Raw genomic sequence first — 22235 nt, 5'->3', positions numbered from 1 at the left:
GGGACAGCAGTAGCCGGGGACAGGTCACTGAAATCGGGGACGTCTGGTCACCCTACTCCACACGAGCTTCCAAGCAACCGCGGGCTGCGGGGTTGTTTTGGTGTTTTGAGAGGACTCGGTGTTCCCGAGTTCAGTTAGTCTTTTCAGTTTGATATACCTTCGACCGCAAAAATGTTGCTCTACCAAGATTATTACAGAATGTATTCCTTTGTAATATTTAGAGGAGAAACAGTGCTCTCTGTTGAACTATATGAAAAAATTTTCAAACCAAATATGTAATTGAGACTAAAAAAAAGGCGAGAGCATTGAAACCGCGACTGTGAATGTTAAGCTTATAATAACAGTTTTGTAGAGTGTGTATTACCAGATCATATGGATAATGTTAGGATAAACACTTGGAATTAATGTTTTGTAGTACAAAGACTCAATACCTTAAGATTTATTATGATATGAATTTTAGAATGTCTCTCTCTTGCGAGCTGGCTGGCTGTATACCGAGTTGTGTATTAAAACAGCCAGCGATAAATGGCAACCCAAGAATATCCGACGTCGGGAATTGGCACTGGTGTATGTGGTACTGGTGCAAGTGGCACTGGTTCAGTTGACATGGAACCCCACAGAGGGCATCCTACACTACATATGGTGGCACTGGTGGGATTTGACCACATGCCTGATTTTCAACTTGGTCAGTCCCCTTAATGGAAACTTTCAGTAATGGTAAAATTAAAATGATATCCAAGTATAATGTTCAAAGTAAATGCTGCATCTGGAATTAATAGATGGGGTGCAACTTTTAATATTATGTCTCTTGATATGCAAAAATGACAATATGGACAGAGAAGCAAGAGGGAGCTGTAAAGGTTGAATCACTGGAGCATGCTAACATGAAAAAAGACAGTGAGCACCTCAGGGCAACAAAATATTTTGGATGCTGGTATGTATAAGCAAGGCTGAGATTATGTGTGAAAACTTGATACAATTCTGACAGCAAATACACAAGCTTTCTCAACAACCCGTGTACATAATATTTTTTGATAACTACAAGGAAAAAGCACAGCAGTCAGATCTTTACCTGGAGCACTGTACACCAAACCGACATGTTCCAGTTTTGTTGAAGAAAGGACAGGGTTCTCGTCTTGGAGGAGTGAGGTCCCTCCTGTTGTAGCCAACAGGTGGCTCAGGGTTGTGTGTTGGCTGCTCTCCCTGCTGGAAGTGATAATAAGTTTGTACATCCCAGTAGGCAGTGGATATCTGGCCTGGACTTGCTCTGTCACACGACTATGTAAATTGTAGGTTTAGCAAAGTTCATGATTCACAATATAAAAGATATCATTTGAATTTTATATCAAACTTGATTTATAGAAATGGTGAGGGTAAAATAAACTTGAATAAGTTTTATACTATATAAGTACATTCCAATGATAACTATTCATAAAGAATATCTACTAACCTTTCCCAGACTGTCAGTAGCAGCTTTGAGGAGAGCTTCCTGTTTGGGTGGATATGGCAAAGTAAAATGTGAAGCTGTATGGGTCAGTTAAGGCAAATAATAAATAATACCTACTGCTTTTGCACAACACTGATACCATCAACACACTGCAAACAGTGATACTGGTATATGCAATGAAATTATATGTACTAATCTTTTAAAAGGCAACATAGCTTTAGTAGGTCTCTTACAAGTCTTCAAGATATATTCTATAATCACTATCAAAATATCCTTACAAATGTTACCAAACTATCAAACTCTCTATTTACCTTACCTATAGAGCATTATCAGTGTGTGTGTGTGTGTGTGTGTGTGTGTGTGTGTGTGTGTGTGTGTGTGTGTGTGTGTGTGTGTGTGTGTGTGTGTGTGTGTGTGTGTGTGTGTGTGTGTGTGTGTGCTCATAGTGTCCTGTCTCCATGTCTCCATTTATCTAATCTTTCCTTAAAGTTAGGCACATTATGTGCTGTAACAACTTCAGCATTCAATGCATTCCACTTCTCCAACCTTTCTGTGTGGAAAACTGTATTTTCCAACATCCTTCACACACTGCCTCATCCTGATTTTCTTTACATGTCCTCTTGTCCTATCTTCTGTCACCAGCACCAGGTCTTCCTTGTCTATCTTTTCAATGCCAATGACTATCTTGTACATTGTCATTAGGTCCCCTCGTTCTTTTATCTTGTAAGGTTGGTAGTCCCATTTCTTCAGTCGTTCTTCATATGTCTTTAGTTCTTCATGTCTTTAGTTTCAGTACCATCTTTGTAGCAATCTTCTCTGTCCTTTCTAATCTTCTTAACCCGCTAAGACCGATGGCCGCAAAATTCGCACCCTCCCATTACCGCAATTATCATTATTATTAGCGCTCAAAGTAGCTGCCCCATTTAAGGACTGTCGGAAGTGTGCTATGCAGCCGTATTTAAGGCCTGTCGGACTTTTCGGGTTAAATCCTTTTCTAGAGCTTGGAGACCACACCACTGCTGCATATTCCAGCTTTGGATGTATCATGCTTGTGATGAATTTTTTCATCATATCTTTGTCCATGTATTGAAATGCCACTCTTATATTAGTCAACATTTTATATGATAATCCAAATATCTTACTTATGTGTTTTTTGGGGCTCAGATTTTCCTGTATAATCACTCCCAGATCTTTTTCCTCTTTAGTCTTCATTATTTGTTCCTCTCCCATCAGAGTTCCATACCGTTCTTCTTTTGTTCTTTCCTAGTTCCATTATGTGACATTTCTTAGCATTAAATCCCAATTTCCACTTCTTAACTCCACTCATAGATTTTGTTTATATCTTCCTGTAACAGGAGACAGTCCTCCCTGGTTTTGATAACTCTTAGCAGCTATGCATCTGCAAATAAATTAATATAACTGTTTACCCCATGTGAATGTCATTTACATAAATCTGAAACATAATGGGGCCTAACACTGACCCTTGTGGCACTCTCCTTGTTACTTTACCCCAAGATGAGTATGTATCTCTGATCACAGTTCTCATCCTTCAAATAATCTCGTCCAATGTAGCAAAGTTTCTCGCAGTCCTATGTTCTCTAGTTTCCAAAATACTCTTCCTTAAGGGATTTTATCAAAAGCCTTTTTTATATCCAGGTATACTGTGTCCATCCATCCATCTCTGTTTTCCAGTCCTGCAATAACTCTCAAGTAGAAGCTTATTAAGTTTGATACACATGACCACCCTGTCCTGAACCCAAATTGTCTGTTTGATATTTGTTTCTCTTCTAGATGTTTAACCCATTTTTCTTTGATAATTATTTCACACAACTTCCCCAAAACACTTGAAAGTGACACTGGTCTGTAGTTTGGTGGTTCAGTTGCCTTTCCTCCTTTAAATATCGGTATCACGTTGGCTCTCTTCCACTCAAGTGGAACTTTCCCTTCATTTATTGAACTTGTAATTATTTTCCAAACTGGATCCAGTAGTTGCTCTTTACATTCTTTTAACACCCAGCCTGATATACCATCTGGCCCCATTGCTTTTCTGACATCCAACTTATCCAATACTCATCCAATATCCTCCTTGTGCACTGTGATTTCCTGTAATCCTTGGCAATGCAATGTCTTATTAGGTTCTGTGAAATCTTCTGCAGGGAACAGTTTTGAAGCTCTCATTCATTATTTCAGACATTTCTTTCTCTGTTTGGTATGTCTTCCCTTATCCAATAATCTTCCAATATCCTCCTTGTACACTGTGATTTCCTGTAATCCTTGACAATGCAATGTCCTACTAGGTTCTGTGAAATCTTCTTCTACAGTGAACACCGTTTTGAAGCTCTCATTCATTATTTCAGACATTTCTTTCTCTGTTTGGTATGTCTTCCCTCCTTTAATTATTTTTTATATTGTTTCCTTGTTCTTCATTTTGTCATTTATAAACTTATAGAAAAGTTTGGGTTCATCTTTGTTTTTATTCACCACATCTTTCTCAAAGTTTTTCTTCCTCTCTAATTACTCTAATATATTCATTTCTTGCATCCTTGTACTGCCATCTGTTATTGTCATTTCTCTGTTTCATGAGTTTCTTCCAAGCTATATCTTTTGCCGTTTTCACTTCTGTACATCTAGCACTGTACCAAGCATGTATTTTTTCTCCTTCATTATATTTCTGTAAGAATATTTCATATTTCCCTTGTATTGTCTTTCCATACATAATGTTTCTCCACTCAGTATCAGCAAAAAAAATCCTTAATTTTTCAAAATCTGCTCTTGCATAATTTAATCCTCTCCTTTGTAGTCATCTCTGTAACTTATCCCATCCTCCTCCTGTATATGCATCTCTAATGTCACATGATCACTTCTCCCCATTGGACTAAGGTATTGTATGATTGGAGGGGGCTCTGGTTTCTTTGTGAATACTAGGTCAAGCAACGATGGTTCTTCTTCCCCCCCTGTATCTTGTTGACTCCTCCACCCACTGATCCATTGTATTAATCATAGTCAACTGTAACACCTCCTCACTCCACTGTCCAGCATTATCCATTACTTCCATCTCTCTCCAATTTACTTTTTTTACAGTTAAAGTCTCTGACTAAAAGTATTCTTCCATCTTGTCTTATCGTGTTATCTAGGCACTTAATCACCTCTCTTTGCATATCTTTATGTTCCTCAGTTCCCCATGTATTTGTCTTAGGTGGCACATATGTAACTGCAGGTAACTCTCGATTTACATGATAGATGCGTTCCAAGAGACATTGCGTATTTCAAAATTTGTGTAAAACAAACTTGTAATTCTCATAAGAAACAATAGATAATAGGGGGGATGTGGGATGTGGTCCAAATCATGTATGAGCAAACCGATCACACAAATTTAATTAATTATTAAATTTTTTTGGTTGTGTATTAACAAAAACACGTAAATTAAGAGTTATCTGTATGATTTCTCTTTTTTCAATTTCTGTTTTAATTGTTAACTCCCCTTACTTCCACCTTGCCCCCACCATATTGCACATCCTCCACACATATATTATCACGAACCATTATTAGCACTCCTCCTTCCCCTTCACCCTTTCTTTCTTTTCTCCAGCTATCATATCCCTCCTCTTTAAAGTTAACATGAATCTCCACTCTTAGTTTTGTTTCAATGATGCACATTACATCCAGCTTTTTCTCTTTCTAACAATCCCTAACCTCCAACATGCTGGATAACAACCCATCTATATTAGTATAAGTCACTCTTAGTTTCTTGCCTCCTCCACGACCTCCTCCTTCTTTCCTAGATACCACTTCTTTAGTCTCATATCTAGAACCCTCCAGTAGAAATTCTTTTTCTCAATCCGTGTGTGTGTGTGTGTGTGTGTGTGTGTGCGCATTTCCTTGCTATATTTGATATATATAAAGGATATCTTTTTTAGTCCTTTCAGCCACACCTGTTCCTTTTTCTTCTTGTCTTCTTCCTCCATCTTCTGTTTTTCTTCCCATTCTTTTTTAATCATTTCCTGTAAAGTAAGGAATGGAATGTTACTGACCATCAATGTAAGGAATGCAAAATTACTCATCAACCAACACCATTATTCACCTTTTGTGTCAACCTTGTCCACCTTACAGCAGCTCACCATACTCATCATACTAAAACCATTTTAAGGTAATTAACATCATCTTACAAAAAAATCACTTTGTAACATTACGGTAAAAAGTATTCACTCTACACTCAAAACAGAACAAGATAATGCGTGTAATGAGAACATGATTTGGTGATAGTGTTAACAAGTTTGTGTCCTCAGGTAGCAAAAACTACTGTACCAGATTCCATGACATATAATGCAATGACTTCCCTGCATGAGCCTGGACTACTGAGGCTCAGGAGCACTTCATTCTAGGGTATATTATATGGACTTATAACATGTAAGCCTGATAGTTTCTTACAGCTTCTCATTTTCTTATGTACGAGTACTTATGTTCTCTAAAATAACTACCAACTACATTTAGGACCATAACTCTTTTTCACTTAATCTCTTTTCACTATCCTCTCAATCAGCACACAACAATTCACACAAGAACTGATCATACAAGAACTGTACTAATAAGCTAGAAAGACACAGAGGAAGAGGGATGCCAGGACTAAACTGATGTCTGATGAGTGGAAAATTACATGATACTGAAAAAAAACAGCACACAGCACCTCTTGTTTCTTCTTTTGCTCTTCCTGAAACTCCCTCTTGCATTTTTCATTCAGAAACTTGGAGTGAAGAGCAGCATCACGTAGTTGCCACTCTTCTTTCCTCCTATGGGCCTCTTCCTCCTCTAATCTCCAAGTTTCCTCCTCCATGATCCACAGCCTCTCAAGTTCCTCCCGGTAAGAGGGGTCCTGCATGAGGGCTGCCTGTTCTGTGTGGCATTAATTTACAAATCTAGTAAATCAAATAATTATAACACTGGAAAATAAAATTGTGTAAAATCAAATAATTCATTGCATTATATACATCATCTTACTCAAAAAGCATCCCCACATGAAGAGAACAGAAGAGTTTCTAGTTTTCCCTATTCACACATTTCCTTCTTGCTTGTTTTAATGCTCTTTCTCTCAGCATCTCTTTAATAAGTGTGCTCCTTTACTGTATCATTTCACCTTCTAGATATTCTTCCTCTCCTATCTTGACCTTCTTTCCCAGCTAAAAATCTCACAATGCTCTTCTGGATCCTAGCTATACTCTCCTAACTCTCACTAAAAAGTAAGATGTCACTAAGTCATCCCTCAGACTACTTCTCTCACTAACCTTATCAAGATCTCCAAAATCACAAACATTTTCTTTACAAATTCTTTATTTTGTATCTTCCCACTATAGACGAACAATCTAGGTATCTATCTCTGTTCCTTGCACAGATGTATGTTTACCTTCCTGGTGCTTCAGATGCAATTCCTGCGCAGTCTTTTGGCGTATTCTGCGCCGCCTCTCCCTCTTTACTATTTGCCTCCATACCTTGTGACTGAAAACAGTTGAAACAAGATTAGTCTACTCTAAAGCACATTATTCTTCCTTAATGGATCTCATACATTATGTTATGTGTTTGATGCACTACAGATAGGCTGGGAGATTGGACAAAATACACACACACATACACTTGTTAATTGAAAGAATAAATCTTTCTACAGGTACACCAATATAAATATCACATGCATCTCTCTATTTATGCCACATGTATTGTACTCATTTGTACCTTACAAGGAAGTATGAATATATAAGTTTTTTGGTTTACAACTGATTACTGTAAAAGTATATGTATCTCAGCAATGGAAAAAAAAACTCTCTTGGTATCAGACAAGTTAAAACACACAACCCAAGAAGGACCACAGCAAAGCTTACCTCACTCTTTTTGTCAGCTCAATAAGCATTGTGATACAGTGGTGAAGAAGCCAAGAATCCTGACCACACTTCTTTTTCTTCAACATTGGACATTTGCTTCCATGTACACCATTCACACCTGAAAAATTTAGGAAAACTTCCTAGTCTTACAGTGAAATGTTTAAATAGCAAAACCACTCAGAGACAAATCAGTTTTACAATGTTAAGAAACCACTTGTGTGAAAGCACCATACAAGTACAATAAAACTTTTGCAAACCCTCACACCCTGTGCATCACACATACTTTCCCCCTCTCTCCAAGGAGACAATAATCATAGATTGTCATACACCTGATATGACCACAAAGAAATGTAATTTCATTGGTGGCAGGCTGTATGGAGAAAAACAGATTCACTAAGGCTTTGGATTTCTATATTAAAAAGTATTTGCACTCTAATAATCATATACCAGCAAAGCACATAAACCAATATTTGAGAAACTAACATTGCATGTACAACTTAATTGCTGCCCATGAAATCCAGGAACCGATGGCATACAAGAAAATATGGGTAGAGGGCAGCTTGTGTGTGGACTGACGGAGTGTTGTTGGCTCACTACCGCTCGTTTGTGGTTAAATTAAGGTAGTTTACCCCCCAAACTGACGTGGCTCTTGCCGGCAGCTATGAGAGGAGGCGACGTTTTCCAGGCTAGCCAGCGCAGCGGTAGACGGACACCAGCCGCCATACACACCACTACCCCTGTTCTGTCCAGCGAAGATTGTGTGCGAGGTCGTGCCGCAGGAGAGGCACGAGCGACGGGATCAAGCACGAGGAGCCAGTGTGGGCGAGTTGTGGGCCCTTACGAGTGCGTGGGACTCCCTACATGTGTTGCCGCCATGCCAGTGGAGGAGACGGCCATGAGAGGAGGGAGACACGACGTTGGAGACGTGTGATCACCAAGACTGTGGTGCCTGCTGTGCTGCTAGTTCTGTGCTCTGTAATAAACTGCAATTGGGAGAACAGTGTTTCGAGTTACGCCCTGCTACATTGTGAAGCACAGACACATGAGAATGTCAGTCCATAACATGAATATTTAAAAAACAAAAATACGGAGGACCGCACAGAAGACTGAACAGTCGTGAATATGCTGGTCTACATTTATTTTATACACTTTTTCATAAGGATAGGGAAAACAGAAGAGGGGGAGGAGTGGCCTTGTATGTCAAGGACACACTGCAATGTTGCATAAACAACAGAATTAAGACAGACAGTAAAACAGAGTCTCTATGGGTAGATATTAAGGACGGGTCTCAATCAGTAGTAATGGGTTTACGAATAGTGTACAGGCCACCTAATGCTTCAAAACAAATAAACTCTTCCCTATGGAAGGAAATAAATAGAGCAGCCAGGTACAGTAAGCTGTGTGTTGTAGGCGAAATTCACTTTTGGCGGTAGGGTGGCAATAGACCACCGAGTGCATATTTGGCGATTTGAATTCAAACTTGGCGGTCCCCTGGTAGTCGCACGGCGAACCACGCAGCTACCCGGTGACATCAGACCTCTCTCTGAACCCCTTCGGCCATTTTGTTCGTGCTACCCTCTGTTCTGCTAGTGTGGAAACGAGTTCTGGTGATTTACCGCCAACATGGCCTCTAACAGTGCAACAGGTGGTACCAGTGGAGGTAAGGACAATGGTGGTGGTGTCAATGACAAAAGTGGGCGAGGGAATCGGGTGGAAAAACGGGAGTTACAGCCTTTATATCATGTCTTCTTAGCTTTATTTATTGTTTATTGCTCTGTTTTGTACATGTGTTCTAATATGTGAAGGAAAAAAGACTTTATTTCAGCATAAAAGATGGTATTTTAAGGGTCAAAAGAGGGACTTTGGCAAAGACCAAAGACTGATTGAGGCATTTTTTAGGCAATTTATATGGTATAAAAGACTCGTGCTTGGCAAAATTCGCATATGGTGGTAATTTCGCCACACTAATTAATTCGCCAAGTGGGGTGGCCTACTGTATAGGAATGTTGATAATCCACGCAATAGGTACATGATAGATAACGTGGCACTAGGAAGTTCCAAGTATGAGAAAGATTTAGGAGTCATAGTTAGCTCCAATCTCGGTACAAGAAAGCAATGCATTGAGGTCAGGAATAAGACAAATAGAGTATTGGGATTAATTTTTAGAAGTGTTAAAAGCAGAAGTCCCAAAGTAATACTAAAATAATACTTGGCGCTAGTCAGGCCACATCCTGACTATGTGGTACAATTCTGGTCCCCACATTATAGGAAGGATATAGCTCTGTTGGAGTCAGTGCAAAGAAGGATGATTAAAAAGATACAGGGGATGAGGGATATTCCTTATGAAGTGAGTGAAAAAAACTCAATCTGCATTCCTTAGAGACATAGGCTAAGAGGAGACCTGAAAGAAGTATCTATGTGGTATAAGAATTTTAACAAAGGGGACATGAATAGAAGTTCTTAGGATCAGTAGCGCAGATAGAACCAGAAATAAAGAGTTTAAACTTGAAAAATTCAGGTTTAGGAAAGAAATGGGAAGAAACTGGTTTTTCAAACAGAGTGGTTAATGAATGGAACGGTCATGTGGTCAGGGCTGAGTCAATAGGGAACTTTAAAAGTAGATTAGATAAGTTCATGGATGGGGATAATAGACAGATTTAGGTAGTTTTAAACATACAGGGACTGCCATGTGTAGGCCTGGTGGCCTCTTGCAGCTTCCCTCTTTTCTTATGTTCTTATATAAATTAATAAATGTTACATAAAGACAACTCACATGTACCTGTGTGCATGTATAATCATTACAAGAAAGGGTATTGTCTTAGAAGACTATAATGCTCTACACATATAAAAGTATTGCTTTTATTACCTTTATGGATACATACTGAGAGACTAATGGCATTATGCTTAGACAAATACGCTGAGGAAAAGTGTATTACACTTTAGAACAATCTACTAAAATGTAAAGTAGATTCCATATTTGTGACACACTGCACAAATTCGCCCTGTAGATAAACACTTTATTGGAACATGTGAGAAGAGTGTTGAGGAAAGTGAACATGTCCTACTCTGTTCACTTTGCATTACACATTTCAGTATTTCCAAAAAATTGCAATGCACACTGTAATACAGCTTCTGATCCCAGATATAAACTATTCAAATAGAATGCAGAGGGTACAAAACTACAATATTTAGTATTTTATAGTTAACTACAAAGTAATAGTCCAAGTATCAGTTTAAAACACTATAAATCTACTCATCAAAATATATAAGACAATGGCAAATCTCAACTCTTCATGCAAGCAGAGTACACAACAAATATTTCATATTCTTTTCTTATTAAGTAAATCACTTTCTGCATTTATAGATTTGCCTGTTCGGTTTGTTTTACTTTGTTAGGAGGTATGAGGCTTCCAAGTCAAGATCATACCTGCTTATTTACTGACTAGCACAATAATTATACACTTGTACATGATTCTTCTTGAGCATTTATATCTCAACAAGGAAATTGAACTGGTGACATGAGTAGGCTTGATCTCCATCCAGAACAATAGATTTACATGTGTCATAAAGTAATCAAGTAGCTGTTTCCATTACAAATCAATTAGCCTAGCTGTGTGTGCCCCCAATGGACCTCCCCACTAAGTATATTAACTTGACCTAACCAAACCTGAAGACAGGTGCATTTATATAATGATGATGGTGATGGTGATGGTGATGATGATGATGATGATGATAATAACAATAATAATAATAAAAATCCGGGATGTTGGGATTTTTAGCTCGCGCTAACTCGAGAAGTTTGGTGTGAAACACACAAAATAGCCTGTATTCACATACTGATTACGCTTGGTAATTCAATAAACGAGTGAGAACAAATAGTGTACTACCCATAAGCAACTCTTCCTCTTTGCAATGCAAAAAACCAGAAGTCTCTATATGATATGGTTACCAAAATATCACAGGTTGAATGAGGTGGTATCATCAGTGTACGTGGCCTTGCGTCCAATCGGCTCCAGCAGCCTTGGTTAGAGTGATAGAAAACGGGCCCCTTGTATCTCTCTCTCTCTCTCTCAATCAAAATGTTTGCAAAGTGATCTAATTTGTATATTTTTTGCAAAAACATATATTAAATACATACAATAGAAGTTTCTGGTGGTGGTGGTGGAATGTCCTCCCCCTCGGTGGTTGAACCTCCTATATCCGTATCAGAGCCCAGAACATCACTATCTTCGCTCTCTATTATTGTAGAAACTGTAAATTCCAAAGCCCTTCTGATATCACTCTCATTCAAAAGTTCTCTCTCCACAACATGGCGAGAGACACAAGGTGTAGAAGTAAGGCGCGCGGGAGAGGTGGCAGAATCGGACACCGTGAAATCACTGTCGCTCCTACCATTCATCGTGGGAGTTGGTGATACAGTGACGTATAGCACATGTTTACTTCTGATTTGGGGGCTCGCTGTGCCTCACAACAGAATGAATTCCAGTTCTTTTCTTGAAATTCACAAACCACCCTTTACTTGCTTTAAAATCATCATTGGAGTCAGATGTAGTATCAGAAATAAGATCATGATGCAGCAGCCTAGCCTTTGCACAAATTATGCCCTCTGACAAAGAATCACCAGCCATCTGCCTTTGGTTTATCCAATCAACAATTTTTCCATTTCTTCCACTGCCGCAGGTCGTTTAAATTGCCTTTTCACACCAATTGCCACTTCAGCTCTTTTAATGAGCTGTCTTCTTCAATATTGTGGTTACTGAAGATTTAGCCATACAGTAGCGTCGACCAGGGTGAATATGGGTCACTTTTTACATCTTTTATTATAAATCTACACAAATAAGCCAAATCAATTGAAAATTTGTGTGAAGGTACCTTACTATGTGATACATATTCCCTAAAAGAAAATAATAATTTTGATTATCATTATAGAAGTTATTAACATAAATAAGTGGCCTACTATGTGCCGAAGTCCTGTGGTGAATGGGGCCACCCTTTGGGGTGAATTGAGCCATCCTTTGGGTCACTAAAGTTTTAATGTTTTTTTCAGTATCTTTATGTATTTTACTCTTTCTTTTCACTTATCTCTCTCTCTCTCTCTCTAGAATATGTTTTTAGATCTTTTATAGTTCTTATAGGCTAAATCCACACCTCGAATCTGATAAGGTGTTGTGCCCACAAGCTTTATGGGTCCACAAAACACATATTTCATACATGTCATTGGGTTTTCTTTCCAAAAACTTCATTTTCAAGAACTTTGCCACACATAATCACACGCCCAATATATGCTTTTCCATAATCCACCACATAGCCATTTTCTTCTATTTCTCTCTTTTTCTGTATTCTACTGTACTTCCGAGTATTAAACACTGCAACACCTTCAATTTCTTCATCTTCGTCCATGTCCTCTACACTGCTGATTAAAGAATGACTGCTGTTCAATAGCTCAGCATCTTCCTCCTCTGCTCAACTGGGCTCCTTTAGTGGAGTGCTGTTGCAGAATCTCTTCCTTAATGTCCTTTCTTCTGGCACTTTCCTTTTCTTTTCTACAGTCTCTTCTTCAAACTCTTCCAGAAAGTCGTCAACATCTTCCCCAGATGAAACTTCTTTCCCTTTCCTTGTGGTTATGTTTCTTTGTTTTTCTTCTGCTTTCTTCTTCTTTTCAAGGATCATCTTTTCTTTTTCCTCGACTGCTTCTAAGAATTCATCGTGCGTTATGACGCAACTATGGACATCTATTTTTCTTCTTGCCATTGTCTGCGTTGTACCAATAGTGGTTGGGTAGGGCTTTCTGAAAACATCTGCCATTATCTGCTCGAATGAGGTTGAAGGGGAAATCATCTCTCTGGGAGGATTGACCTTCTTTGGAGTCGCTGGTTTGTGGACTGGCTCTGAAGATGTCTGGACACTTTTGCATAATTTATAAAGATCTGGGTTGAATGTTCTCACTGGATAAACACTGTGGTCAGGTGGATACAAACCAGTCTTTTTAAAGGCCATTTTTACATTTGGGAGACTGAAACATTCATCCCAAACCTTGCCCACCAAATCTACGAATTTCCCTTTGGTAATTTTCTGAGCATAGTCTGCTTGTTGCCATCTGGCAATAGTGGCATCCCACCTGGTCTTCAAAGGCTTAAAATACAGGCAACCCCCACTTAACAAAGGTTCACACAACGAAATTTTGCTACAATGAAGGTTTCATTTTACTACCATCTGCACATTTAACAAACACCAAACTCGCTTTAATGAAGGTAATCTTTCCAAAGTTTGAAAGCACCGCCGTATCACGCAAGCCGACAGGCTTTTGAATACACAAGCGCCTCTTGTGGACAACACGCGCACCACTCACTCCCCACACTCAAAATAATAACAGCGTCAACAGCAGCTCATCTTCCCTCGCTCAACTTACCACCAAAACGCCCTGCAATGTTGCCTAGCATTGTTAAAAAGACCAGAAAGTCTCTTACTCTCGAAGTGAAGCTGAATATTATTCACAGACACGAGAGGCAAGAAAACTAATAGCATTGCTCGCCACCATCTTGACTCCATCTACTGTCTACTATTTTCAAGTCAGCAGACTCTATTAAGAATGCTGGTGAGACCGTATCTTCCTTGCAAGCTAAAAGAACCACCTGAACTCATGACTCTACAATGGATAAAATGGAAAGCGTTATGGAAATGTGGTACATAAGTTTTGAATAGGGTACAATGATGCGTCCTTTATTTACATTCCACAGGTTGTCGGTTAGTGTCTTTCCCATTTCACTCTCCCTCCCTTCATAAATTAAAGATCATCAACATTATAAAGTTAGGTACATACATACATACATACATTAGTGTACATTATAATGACTTAAATTAAACTGCCTAAATGTTTAACTTCATAATTTTGACTTTCATTAAACCTTTCACTGTACTATGATGCACTCTCGCTTTGTTTACTCTCAATGGAAGTTCAAGTTAGGGGTTAAACTTGTTATAATCGGTTTGCTTAACGAAATTTCACTTAACGAAAGGTTTTTTAGGAACGTAACCCATTCGTTAAGCGGGGGTTGCCTGTAGCAAACATCAAGAGGTTGCAGTACATCAGTGGTGTGAGGAGAAAGTTTAATGATGGTTATAACTAAAAACAAAACAAAAAATAAACATTAGGAAGCTTTAATTTAGCAAAAACATAATGAAAGTGTGGTGGCCAGATACACCCCGGTATACGAAATGCACCGGGGTGAATCGGGCCACTCATTGAAGTGCCTATAGCACTAAAACTAAAAGAAATTTTTTATTTCTGATTAAAGCATGCAAAAGAACAAAGAATTATCTATGTGACCTGCAATTTTTATAAAAATTAAAAAAAATTTAGTGTACTTTCAGGAGAAATTGAATAAAAGTTTTTTATTCGGATACAAAAATTTTGCAACTTTGAAAAACACGCTTTTTTGGGGGATGCCCTAGGAACCATAAGTTTTTGGTCAGGACCAAAAACTTTTTTAATGTTGTGTAGATACTGAAGTGGGCTTTCAAGGTAAGTATTAACTTTTTTCAATTTTCAGATTTTTCAAAAATTTTTGAGGAGTGGCCCAATTCACCCCAGCTGGCAGGGGGGACCAGTTCACCCTGGTCTACGCTATTCAGCTACAAGATCGGTTATTCTTCCTCCTTTCTCGTATTTATCAATAATCTCCTTTTTCTTTTCGATGGTTGTCACTACATTCTTTCTTGTAGGCTTATTCTCACCACTAACAAGCCTCTTCGGTGCCATTGTAACCTAAATGCAAAAAAAAAAAAAAAAAAAACTGCAGAGAAAAAGCACAGGACAATGTTATTCTTACGACAACAAAGGATAAAATGGCTGCAGTAGACCAGTGGGGCACGTGGGGCAGCAGGAAGCAAGAAATCCTTTGTTTACAGCCACATGGATGGATGTTCGACTAATAGGTATTTTTTTTAGTATTAAGTCGAACTTTTGTGTTCGACTATTGAAAAGTTCAACTGAGTCTCCACTGTATTTATAAGAGGTCTTTCGTTTGTCAAATGTGGCCATTTGTCTCCTAAGACGGATAATCTTACCAATAGCACCTTCTAACAAAGCAGTAAAATACTGACATTTAGTGGTGAAGTAGTTTATGCCCAACACATTTTTGTAGTTTTATTTGGCAGCTGGCCTTAGTGCATCCTACACAGGGTCCTTGGGGGGTCAAGGGGGTGCAGCTCCACCTGCTAAAAGATATTTAGGTTAGGGTAAAGATCCGAGGGGATGGTCTGGAGGCTGTAATTTAGTCAAGGGGAGGTCTGGGGGGGTGCAGCTCTCCTGTTAGAAAATATTTAAGTTACGTTAGGGTAAATACACTAGTCTAAGGAGGCACAGCCCCCCTGTGAGAAGATGTTAAGGTTAGGTTTGGTTAGGTTAGAGTAAAGACCCTAGAGGGATCTGGAGGGCACAAGCTAGTTTAGGCTAAGGGGGTCCATAGATTTTTTGGGAGAAATTCTGCTAAATTTGCCTACCCCCTACCAACATGCCCCCAAGCTTGCTGATGGGGAAGAGGGTATTTAAAAATACTTAAGGAAGTGCTATTGAAGAGATTTACCCTTGACTTATGAAAAATAAAAAATTTGGTCTATTCTAAGAGCTGCAGTCTTGAACGCCCAAATTAAATATGAGAAAAACCTTATCCAGATTCGTGCTACCAAACCCAAACTATTTCACTCCTACATTAGGAACAGAAAACTTGACAGACCTAGAGTTGGTCCCTGCTAGTGAATGGCAAACTAACTGATGACCCCAACTCTATGGCCAATGTATTTGTTGAAGCTTTTTCCTTAGTGTTTGTTGTGGAGTCATCACTGAACCCTTTTCCCCACCAGATATGTCATGGTAATATTTCATCTGTTCTGTTTCACCCTGAAGATGTAGAGTTTCACCTCAAATCTCTTAATGTTGATAGCGCCAAGGGACCTGACAATCTTCACCCCATCTCCTAAAAGAATGCGCATCTGAACTGACTTATCCTTTAACCATCATTTTCAATAAATCTATGTCATCGGGTTCCCTATCCCACTCTTGGAAAATGTCTCTTGTTTACCCTATCTATAAGAAAGGTTCTTGCAGTGATCCTTTGAACTATCGGCCTATCAATCTAAACCCCATTCCCTGTAAGACAACAGAATGCATTATTTGTAAATCTTTGTTTGGATTCATTGATGATCATCTAATATTCTCAATCTGGTTTTAGGCCCAACTGTTCTGTCACTGACCAACTACTATTCACTTATGACTACATAACTTACTGGTATGATCAAGGGCAAGTGGTTGATCTAATCCTCTAATTCTATTTGATTTTGTTAAGACCTTTGACCGAATACATCATCAGATTCTCATAGATAAATTTAAAGCTATTGGTATCTCAGGCAACCTACTGCAATGGATCACTAGTTTTCTACTTGGCCAATCAATGAAAGTAACAATAAATGGTCATGTTAGCTATTCTAAACCAGTACTAAGTGGAGTCCCTCAAGGTTCAGTCCTGGGTCCCTTGTTATTCCTCATCTTTATAAATCACACCTGCTCCCAGTTACATTGCCATTAAAAAATGTTTGCCAATGATCTTAAGTTATAATTTCACTCTTCAGCTTCATCACCTGACTTTTCCCAATCTCTTCCTGGCATGCAGGCTAATATTGACTTGTTGTCATCTACTGCTGCTTCTTGGGGTTGAGGTTTTCCACTAGTAAATGTGTCCATCTTCATTTTGCTAGACAGCATTGCACCCAGGCAGATGACCTCATAACTCCTATCTACCTTCTAAATGGCAGCCTAATAAACCAGAGCTTCTCACATAAGGATTTGGGAGTAACAGTTGATAGGAAATTGAAATTTCACCATCACATAAGTTGTATAGCTGCTAAAGCTGGGGGTATTACCACCAATCTCTTAAAGTCAACTGTCACTCGCTTGGCTAACTTTAAGTCTACTCTTTTCATCTCTGATCTTCAACCAATTTTGGATTTCACATCTCCAGTATGGAATCTTGAATTTCTGGGCTGAAACATGCTCCTGGAATCTGTTCAACGCAGGTGGACAAAACAGATTACCAGACTGTCTGGTCTTCCATATTCTGATAGGCTGTCCACATTGGGTTTGTTCTCTGTGAAGGGCAAAATGTTGAGACAAGATCTTATACATTGTTACCACATTTTTCAAGATCTCTCCATCATCTTCACTATGTCCCCCATGGTTGGCACTAGAGGCCATAGATTTAAGATTCAAATGCAACATTCACGTTTTGAAGCCCACAGACGTTTTTTTCTCTTATAGAATTGTTCAGAAATGGAATCCCCTACCCCATGATATTGTTGATGATCCCAGTCTCCCTATATTTAAGTCCAGATTACAATCTTTTTTTAGGTGATGATTTGCTCTTCTGATCTTATGTTTACCCCCTGATTTTTTCATGCTTTATTTTTCTATGAATGACACCCTCAACCAGCCATTTATAAACATGTATGAGTAGTGTGGCCCGTGTAACCTAACTGGAGTATCTGTCTTGAACTCTTGGGCCCGTCTCTCTCTTGTCCAGTCTGGCTGGACTTACGGTGGCAAGGCCCTACCAGGTGAGTTGACCAGAAGAGTTTTGGTAACCCCAACTAACTAAACCAGAAAGAAACTTGATGTAAACTAACCTAATCCTGAAACTAACTAACCCTCTGCTTTTGGCACGATGTTTTGATTTTCAAAAGCCTCAGTTTGAGTCAATAATAGCCAAGCGACCCAAAAAAAAAAAATATATATATATAAATAAATAAATAAATAAATAAATAAAATAAAAAATAAAAACGAAGTACAGTGAGTATATTACCATAATATGCAGTCGTGTCACGTGCTACGATCTTGATCTTGATCTTGATGGTACAGGTGACGCAGAATTTCTTCTGGGTCAGGCCTTTGTATCGGCAGCTCCTGTAGGGAACAAAAGAACACCAGACAACAAAGAGGGCAATCACCATCTTTCACACCACTAGTTCCTGCATCTGGCACGCCACATTCTCTCCAGGAACTCTTTCACAGCCTCAATCATCCTTTCATTCGTCTCCCACACAGTCCCAGCAGCAACACCATCCATTCCCTTCCTGTCATCTCCACTCTGTCATGCCCCAGCTCCCTCAGCACCACTTGCATCATCTCATGCCTGTCTCTGGCATACTTCACACACTCCACCACCACATGTTCCACTGTCTCATCCTCTCCCAAGTCACACATCTGGCACACTTTGCTGCAGGACTCTGACCATCTATAATTCCTTGCATTCACATCCATGCACTGTGCCCTAGCTCGGAAGAGAAGATCACCACCCAGGCTTCCGTCATACCACTTTTCATACATTGGGGCCTCTTTCTCTCTATACCATACCAAGGTACTCTTTTGCTCCATCCTATTTCTCCAGTCATCCAGTCCCACACCTTTCACTACTCTGTCAATCTCACTCTTCCACTTCCTTACATCCCATTCTCTACCTTCTCCATTTCTAACAATCATACTCCAGTCTCTCTCTAAATGTCTTCCTTCTACCTGTTGAAAAACCCAACTACTTACTAACCCACTCTTTGCTACCAGCCTGACACACCTCTTCCCCCACTTGCTACTCCTGACATTCCACAGAAACACTTTTCTCACTATCCTTGCATCATTCATTCGTTCTAACCTAGCCTTATACTTTAGGGTCGCTTTCACATATCTCTCTCTAAAAGTGCTCCAACCCATATCACCCCTAAGGGCCTCTACTGCTGCATATCTAGGTGCATTAAGTGCCATTCTTGCAACTCTATTCTGCCCTATTTCTAACTTATCTAGTTCACTCTCATTCCAAGCAATCACATCCATACCATACATGATGCTCGGAACAGCCACGCTCTTCCAAACTTCTCGCAGCACGTCATATTTACTCGCCCTCATCCTTGCTGCACTTCCTAGACGACCTACCCACTGATTTGCCATACTTATCTTCTCATTCTTAATCTTTACACAGCCATCCGGACTCATCCACATCCCCAGATACTTATATTCATCTGTCTGCTGCACCTCATTCACTCCTAATCTCCACACATGGTTCCTCTCATCCTCTGACCTATGCACAACCATTACCTTACTCTTTTCACTACTAAATCTCACTCCAAAATCTCTTCCATACCCATCTACTACATCAAGCATACTCTGTAGCTCTTCTGCCGACTCACTCATGACTACAACATCATCTGCATACAAGAGCACACCTATCTTATCATTTCCCACATTTACACCTGCATTCATTCTCCTCATTCTAGCAGCCAATTCTTCTGTATATAAGCTAAAGAGGGTTGGTGATAATATGCAACCCTGCCTAACTCCTCTTTCACTCTTCACCCAGTCTGTCTCTATATCCCTAGTTTATACTTAGCTCTTGTATCCACATACATACTTCTCACTATGTTAACTATCTTTGCACTTAACCCAATTTTTCTAACACCCTACCTAGCATTTCTCTGTTTACCCTATCATATGCTTTCTCTATGTCTAGGAAACCTAAGTATAGTTTGCTACCATCCCTTTTCTTTCTCTCAATCAATTCATTCACTACAAACAGATTGTCTTCTGCTCTCCTGTCCACTCGGAATCCATTTTGCTCTTCGCCTAACACTCCAACTCTCTCAATCCATTTGCACAATCTCTCATTCAACACCGCACTGAACACTTTGCCTACTGTGTTAACTAACGCAATCGGCCTGTAGTTCCTCAACTCATTCTTACTCTTATATCCTCCCTTATGCAACAAGGTCACCCTGCATTCATTCCACATTCTCGGCACTCTCTCCTCCTCCCACACCTGGTTGAACAACTCAGTCATCCTATCAATCACTACTTCTCCTCCATTTTGTACATTTCATACGGTATCTCATCCGGCCCTGCTGCCTTCCCATTCTTCTGCTTCTTCACACATTTCTCCACCTCCTCCCTGCTGATCCTTTCATTCAACTCATCTGCATCCTTTCTCTCCAGTGACACATGTCCTTCATCCACATCAAAGACCTCACTTACACCTCCAATCTCTTCCCAAAACTCTTTTATTGCCCTTCTCATTTCTTCCTTATCAGTCACCACTGCCCCATTCACCTTCAGGCTCTCCACATTCTCACTGTTAGGCATCCCTCACCCCTCAGGAATCTATACCATTCTCGCCCACCTTCCATACCTTTCTCTCTAAGGGACTGAATCACACTTCTCTCACTTGTAACTTTAGCATTCATTATCTTTCGCTTCGTCATTCGCTGCTGACTCACATACGCTGCCCATGCATTCAGGTACTCCCTTTCAGCTTCCTCACTCTCATGTCTCCTCTTTCTTAACTGTCTGCACACTCTATTCAGTCTCTTCCTTTCCTTCCTAGCATCCCTGATCTCATTATTCCACCACGGCCTACATGCATGCTTTCTGGCACTTGTTCTTGCATACCCTATCTGGCTTACTGCTGCATTTCTCACATTTTCTACAAATCTATCATTCAGTTCATCCACGTCGCTTAGACTTTCATCCTCCCAGCTCCTCTCACTCAAGTCCACCTGGAAATTCTCCCATCCTACATCTCTCAATCTCCACTTTTTCCTCTTGGCCTTGGCATTTGTTCCATCTCTTCCATTCAACTTGCACTCTAACACCAGCATGTTATGGTCTGAGACTATGTCAATCATCCCATCTTCATCAATCCACATGCGGTCAACAACTTCACGCATTCTCCCATTCACTAGCATGTAGTCAATCGCAGACTCCTGGTTCCTCCCACACCAAGTCACTCGTCCTTCAGCCAGGGTCTCATTGAGATTCTCCAAACTCACCTCATTCACAAGCTCATCCAGCATCTCACCGTTCCTGTTCATTTGTTCACCTAACATACCTATGTGGGCATTCATGTCTCCCATAACAATCACTCTCTCTCCAGCATACTCTCTTGCAATCTTTTTCAAAACACTATATTTTCTGCCATTCTCCTGACTGCTCTGTCGCCTTCCACTGTCATATACACTACCACTACGACTATCCTCTCAGCTCTGCCACTTTCACTCCTGCACTCCACTCGAACAGCTAGCACGTCCTCACTCTCAGCACTGTCTCCTATGTCCAGCTCTTCCACTCTCAGGTTCCTCACCTTTTTGTGGAGCAAGGCTACGCCTCCTCCTAACTTATCCTGTTTTCTACGCCCTTTCCCTATCATGACAAACTCATTTCCTTCCATATGCACCACGTCCCGCAGGTGAGTCTCCGTGATACCTACCACATCCAAGCTCCATTCATTCAGCTCCTTGCATAAATCCTCAAACTTGCCAGTGCCCCATCCTCTCACATTCACACACCCAATCCTCATGCATCCTGACGCCCTGTGGGTACCTCCTCTTCCTTTTACATTTACCCACTCTCCTCCCGCAGGTTCCCTTTCTCTCGGTAACCTGCTCTCTTTCACGCTTCTGTCCTCCTCTCTCATACAAACACCTGCCCCTTCTCTCTGGATTCTATCCTATTCCCTGCTGCCTTCCTCCCAACGCTGAGCCCACTCCACCAAGTTCCAGGCCACCCACACCTTTCCAATAGTGGACATGTGTACGCCATCCTGTGTCCACACCTGCCTCCAGTCCATCCTCTCCCACAGCTGCATCCCATCACATTTCCAGTCTTCCAGTCTTTCTACTACCTTTCCATTCACCCATCTCCTCTCCCGGCCAAAGACCTGACCCTCCTTGTCCCTCCTCTTAGGGATACACATCACCAGGGGCCTCCTGTGTGTTTTACGCTCCACCACTCTGACTATCTCCTCCATCACTCTCACTGTCTCTCGTCCTCCTATATCCTCCAGCCCGTTTCCTCCTCCCTCTACCACCACCAGGTCTTCAGGCTCCATCTG

General features: G+C 40.2%; 1 protein-coding gene across 7 annotated transcripts in view; it reads right to left on the bottom strand.

Moving 5' to 3' along the window:
- The window catches only part of LOC123514276 (U2 small nuclear ribonucleoprotein auxiliary factor 35 kDa subunit-related protein 2-like), a 44761-nt gene extending 26711 nt beyond the window's left edge, over nt 1–18050 (bottom strand). Inside the window, exons 1-7 of one of the 7 annotated variants that reach the window (XM_045272079.1) lie at nt 15418–18050; nt 7315–7432; nt 6846–6937; nt 6132–6337; nt 5380–5448; nt 1451–1489; nt 1073–1206 (exon numbers count right to left, since the gene is read on the bottom strand). In XM_045272079.1, the coding sequence (XP_045128014.1) occupies nt 1073–1206; nt 1451–1489; nt 5380–5448; nt 6132–6337; nt 6846–6937; nt 7315–7400 (626 nt within the window). In that variant the 5' untranslated portion in view covers nt 7401–7432; nt 15418–18050. Of the gene's footprint in view, nt 1–1072; nt 1207–1450; nt 1490–5379; nt 5449–6131; nt 6338–6845; nt 6938–7314; nt 7433–7797; nt 8989–15417 lie in introns of those variants that run through there. The other 6 variants (XM_045272082.1, XM_045272081.1, XM_045272077.1 and 3 more) reach the window with 6 other exon arrangements.
- Between the last annotated feature and the right edge of the window lie 4185 nt (nt 18051–22235).

The sequence above is a fragment of the Portunus trituberculatus genome, chromosome 37 (assembly GCF_017591435.1).
Source record: "Portunus trituberculatus isolate SZX2019 chromosome 37, ASM1759143v1, whole genome shotgun sequence".
NCBI classification, from domain to species: domain Eukaryota; kingdom Metazoa; phylum Arthropoda; class Malacostraca; order Decapoda; family Portunidae; genus Portunus; species Portunus trituberculatus.
Note: the sequence above shows the minus strand (reverse complement) of the source record. Positions and strands in the feature narration are given on the sequence as shown.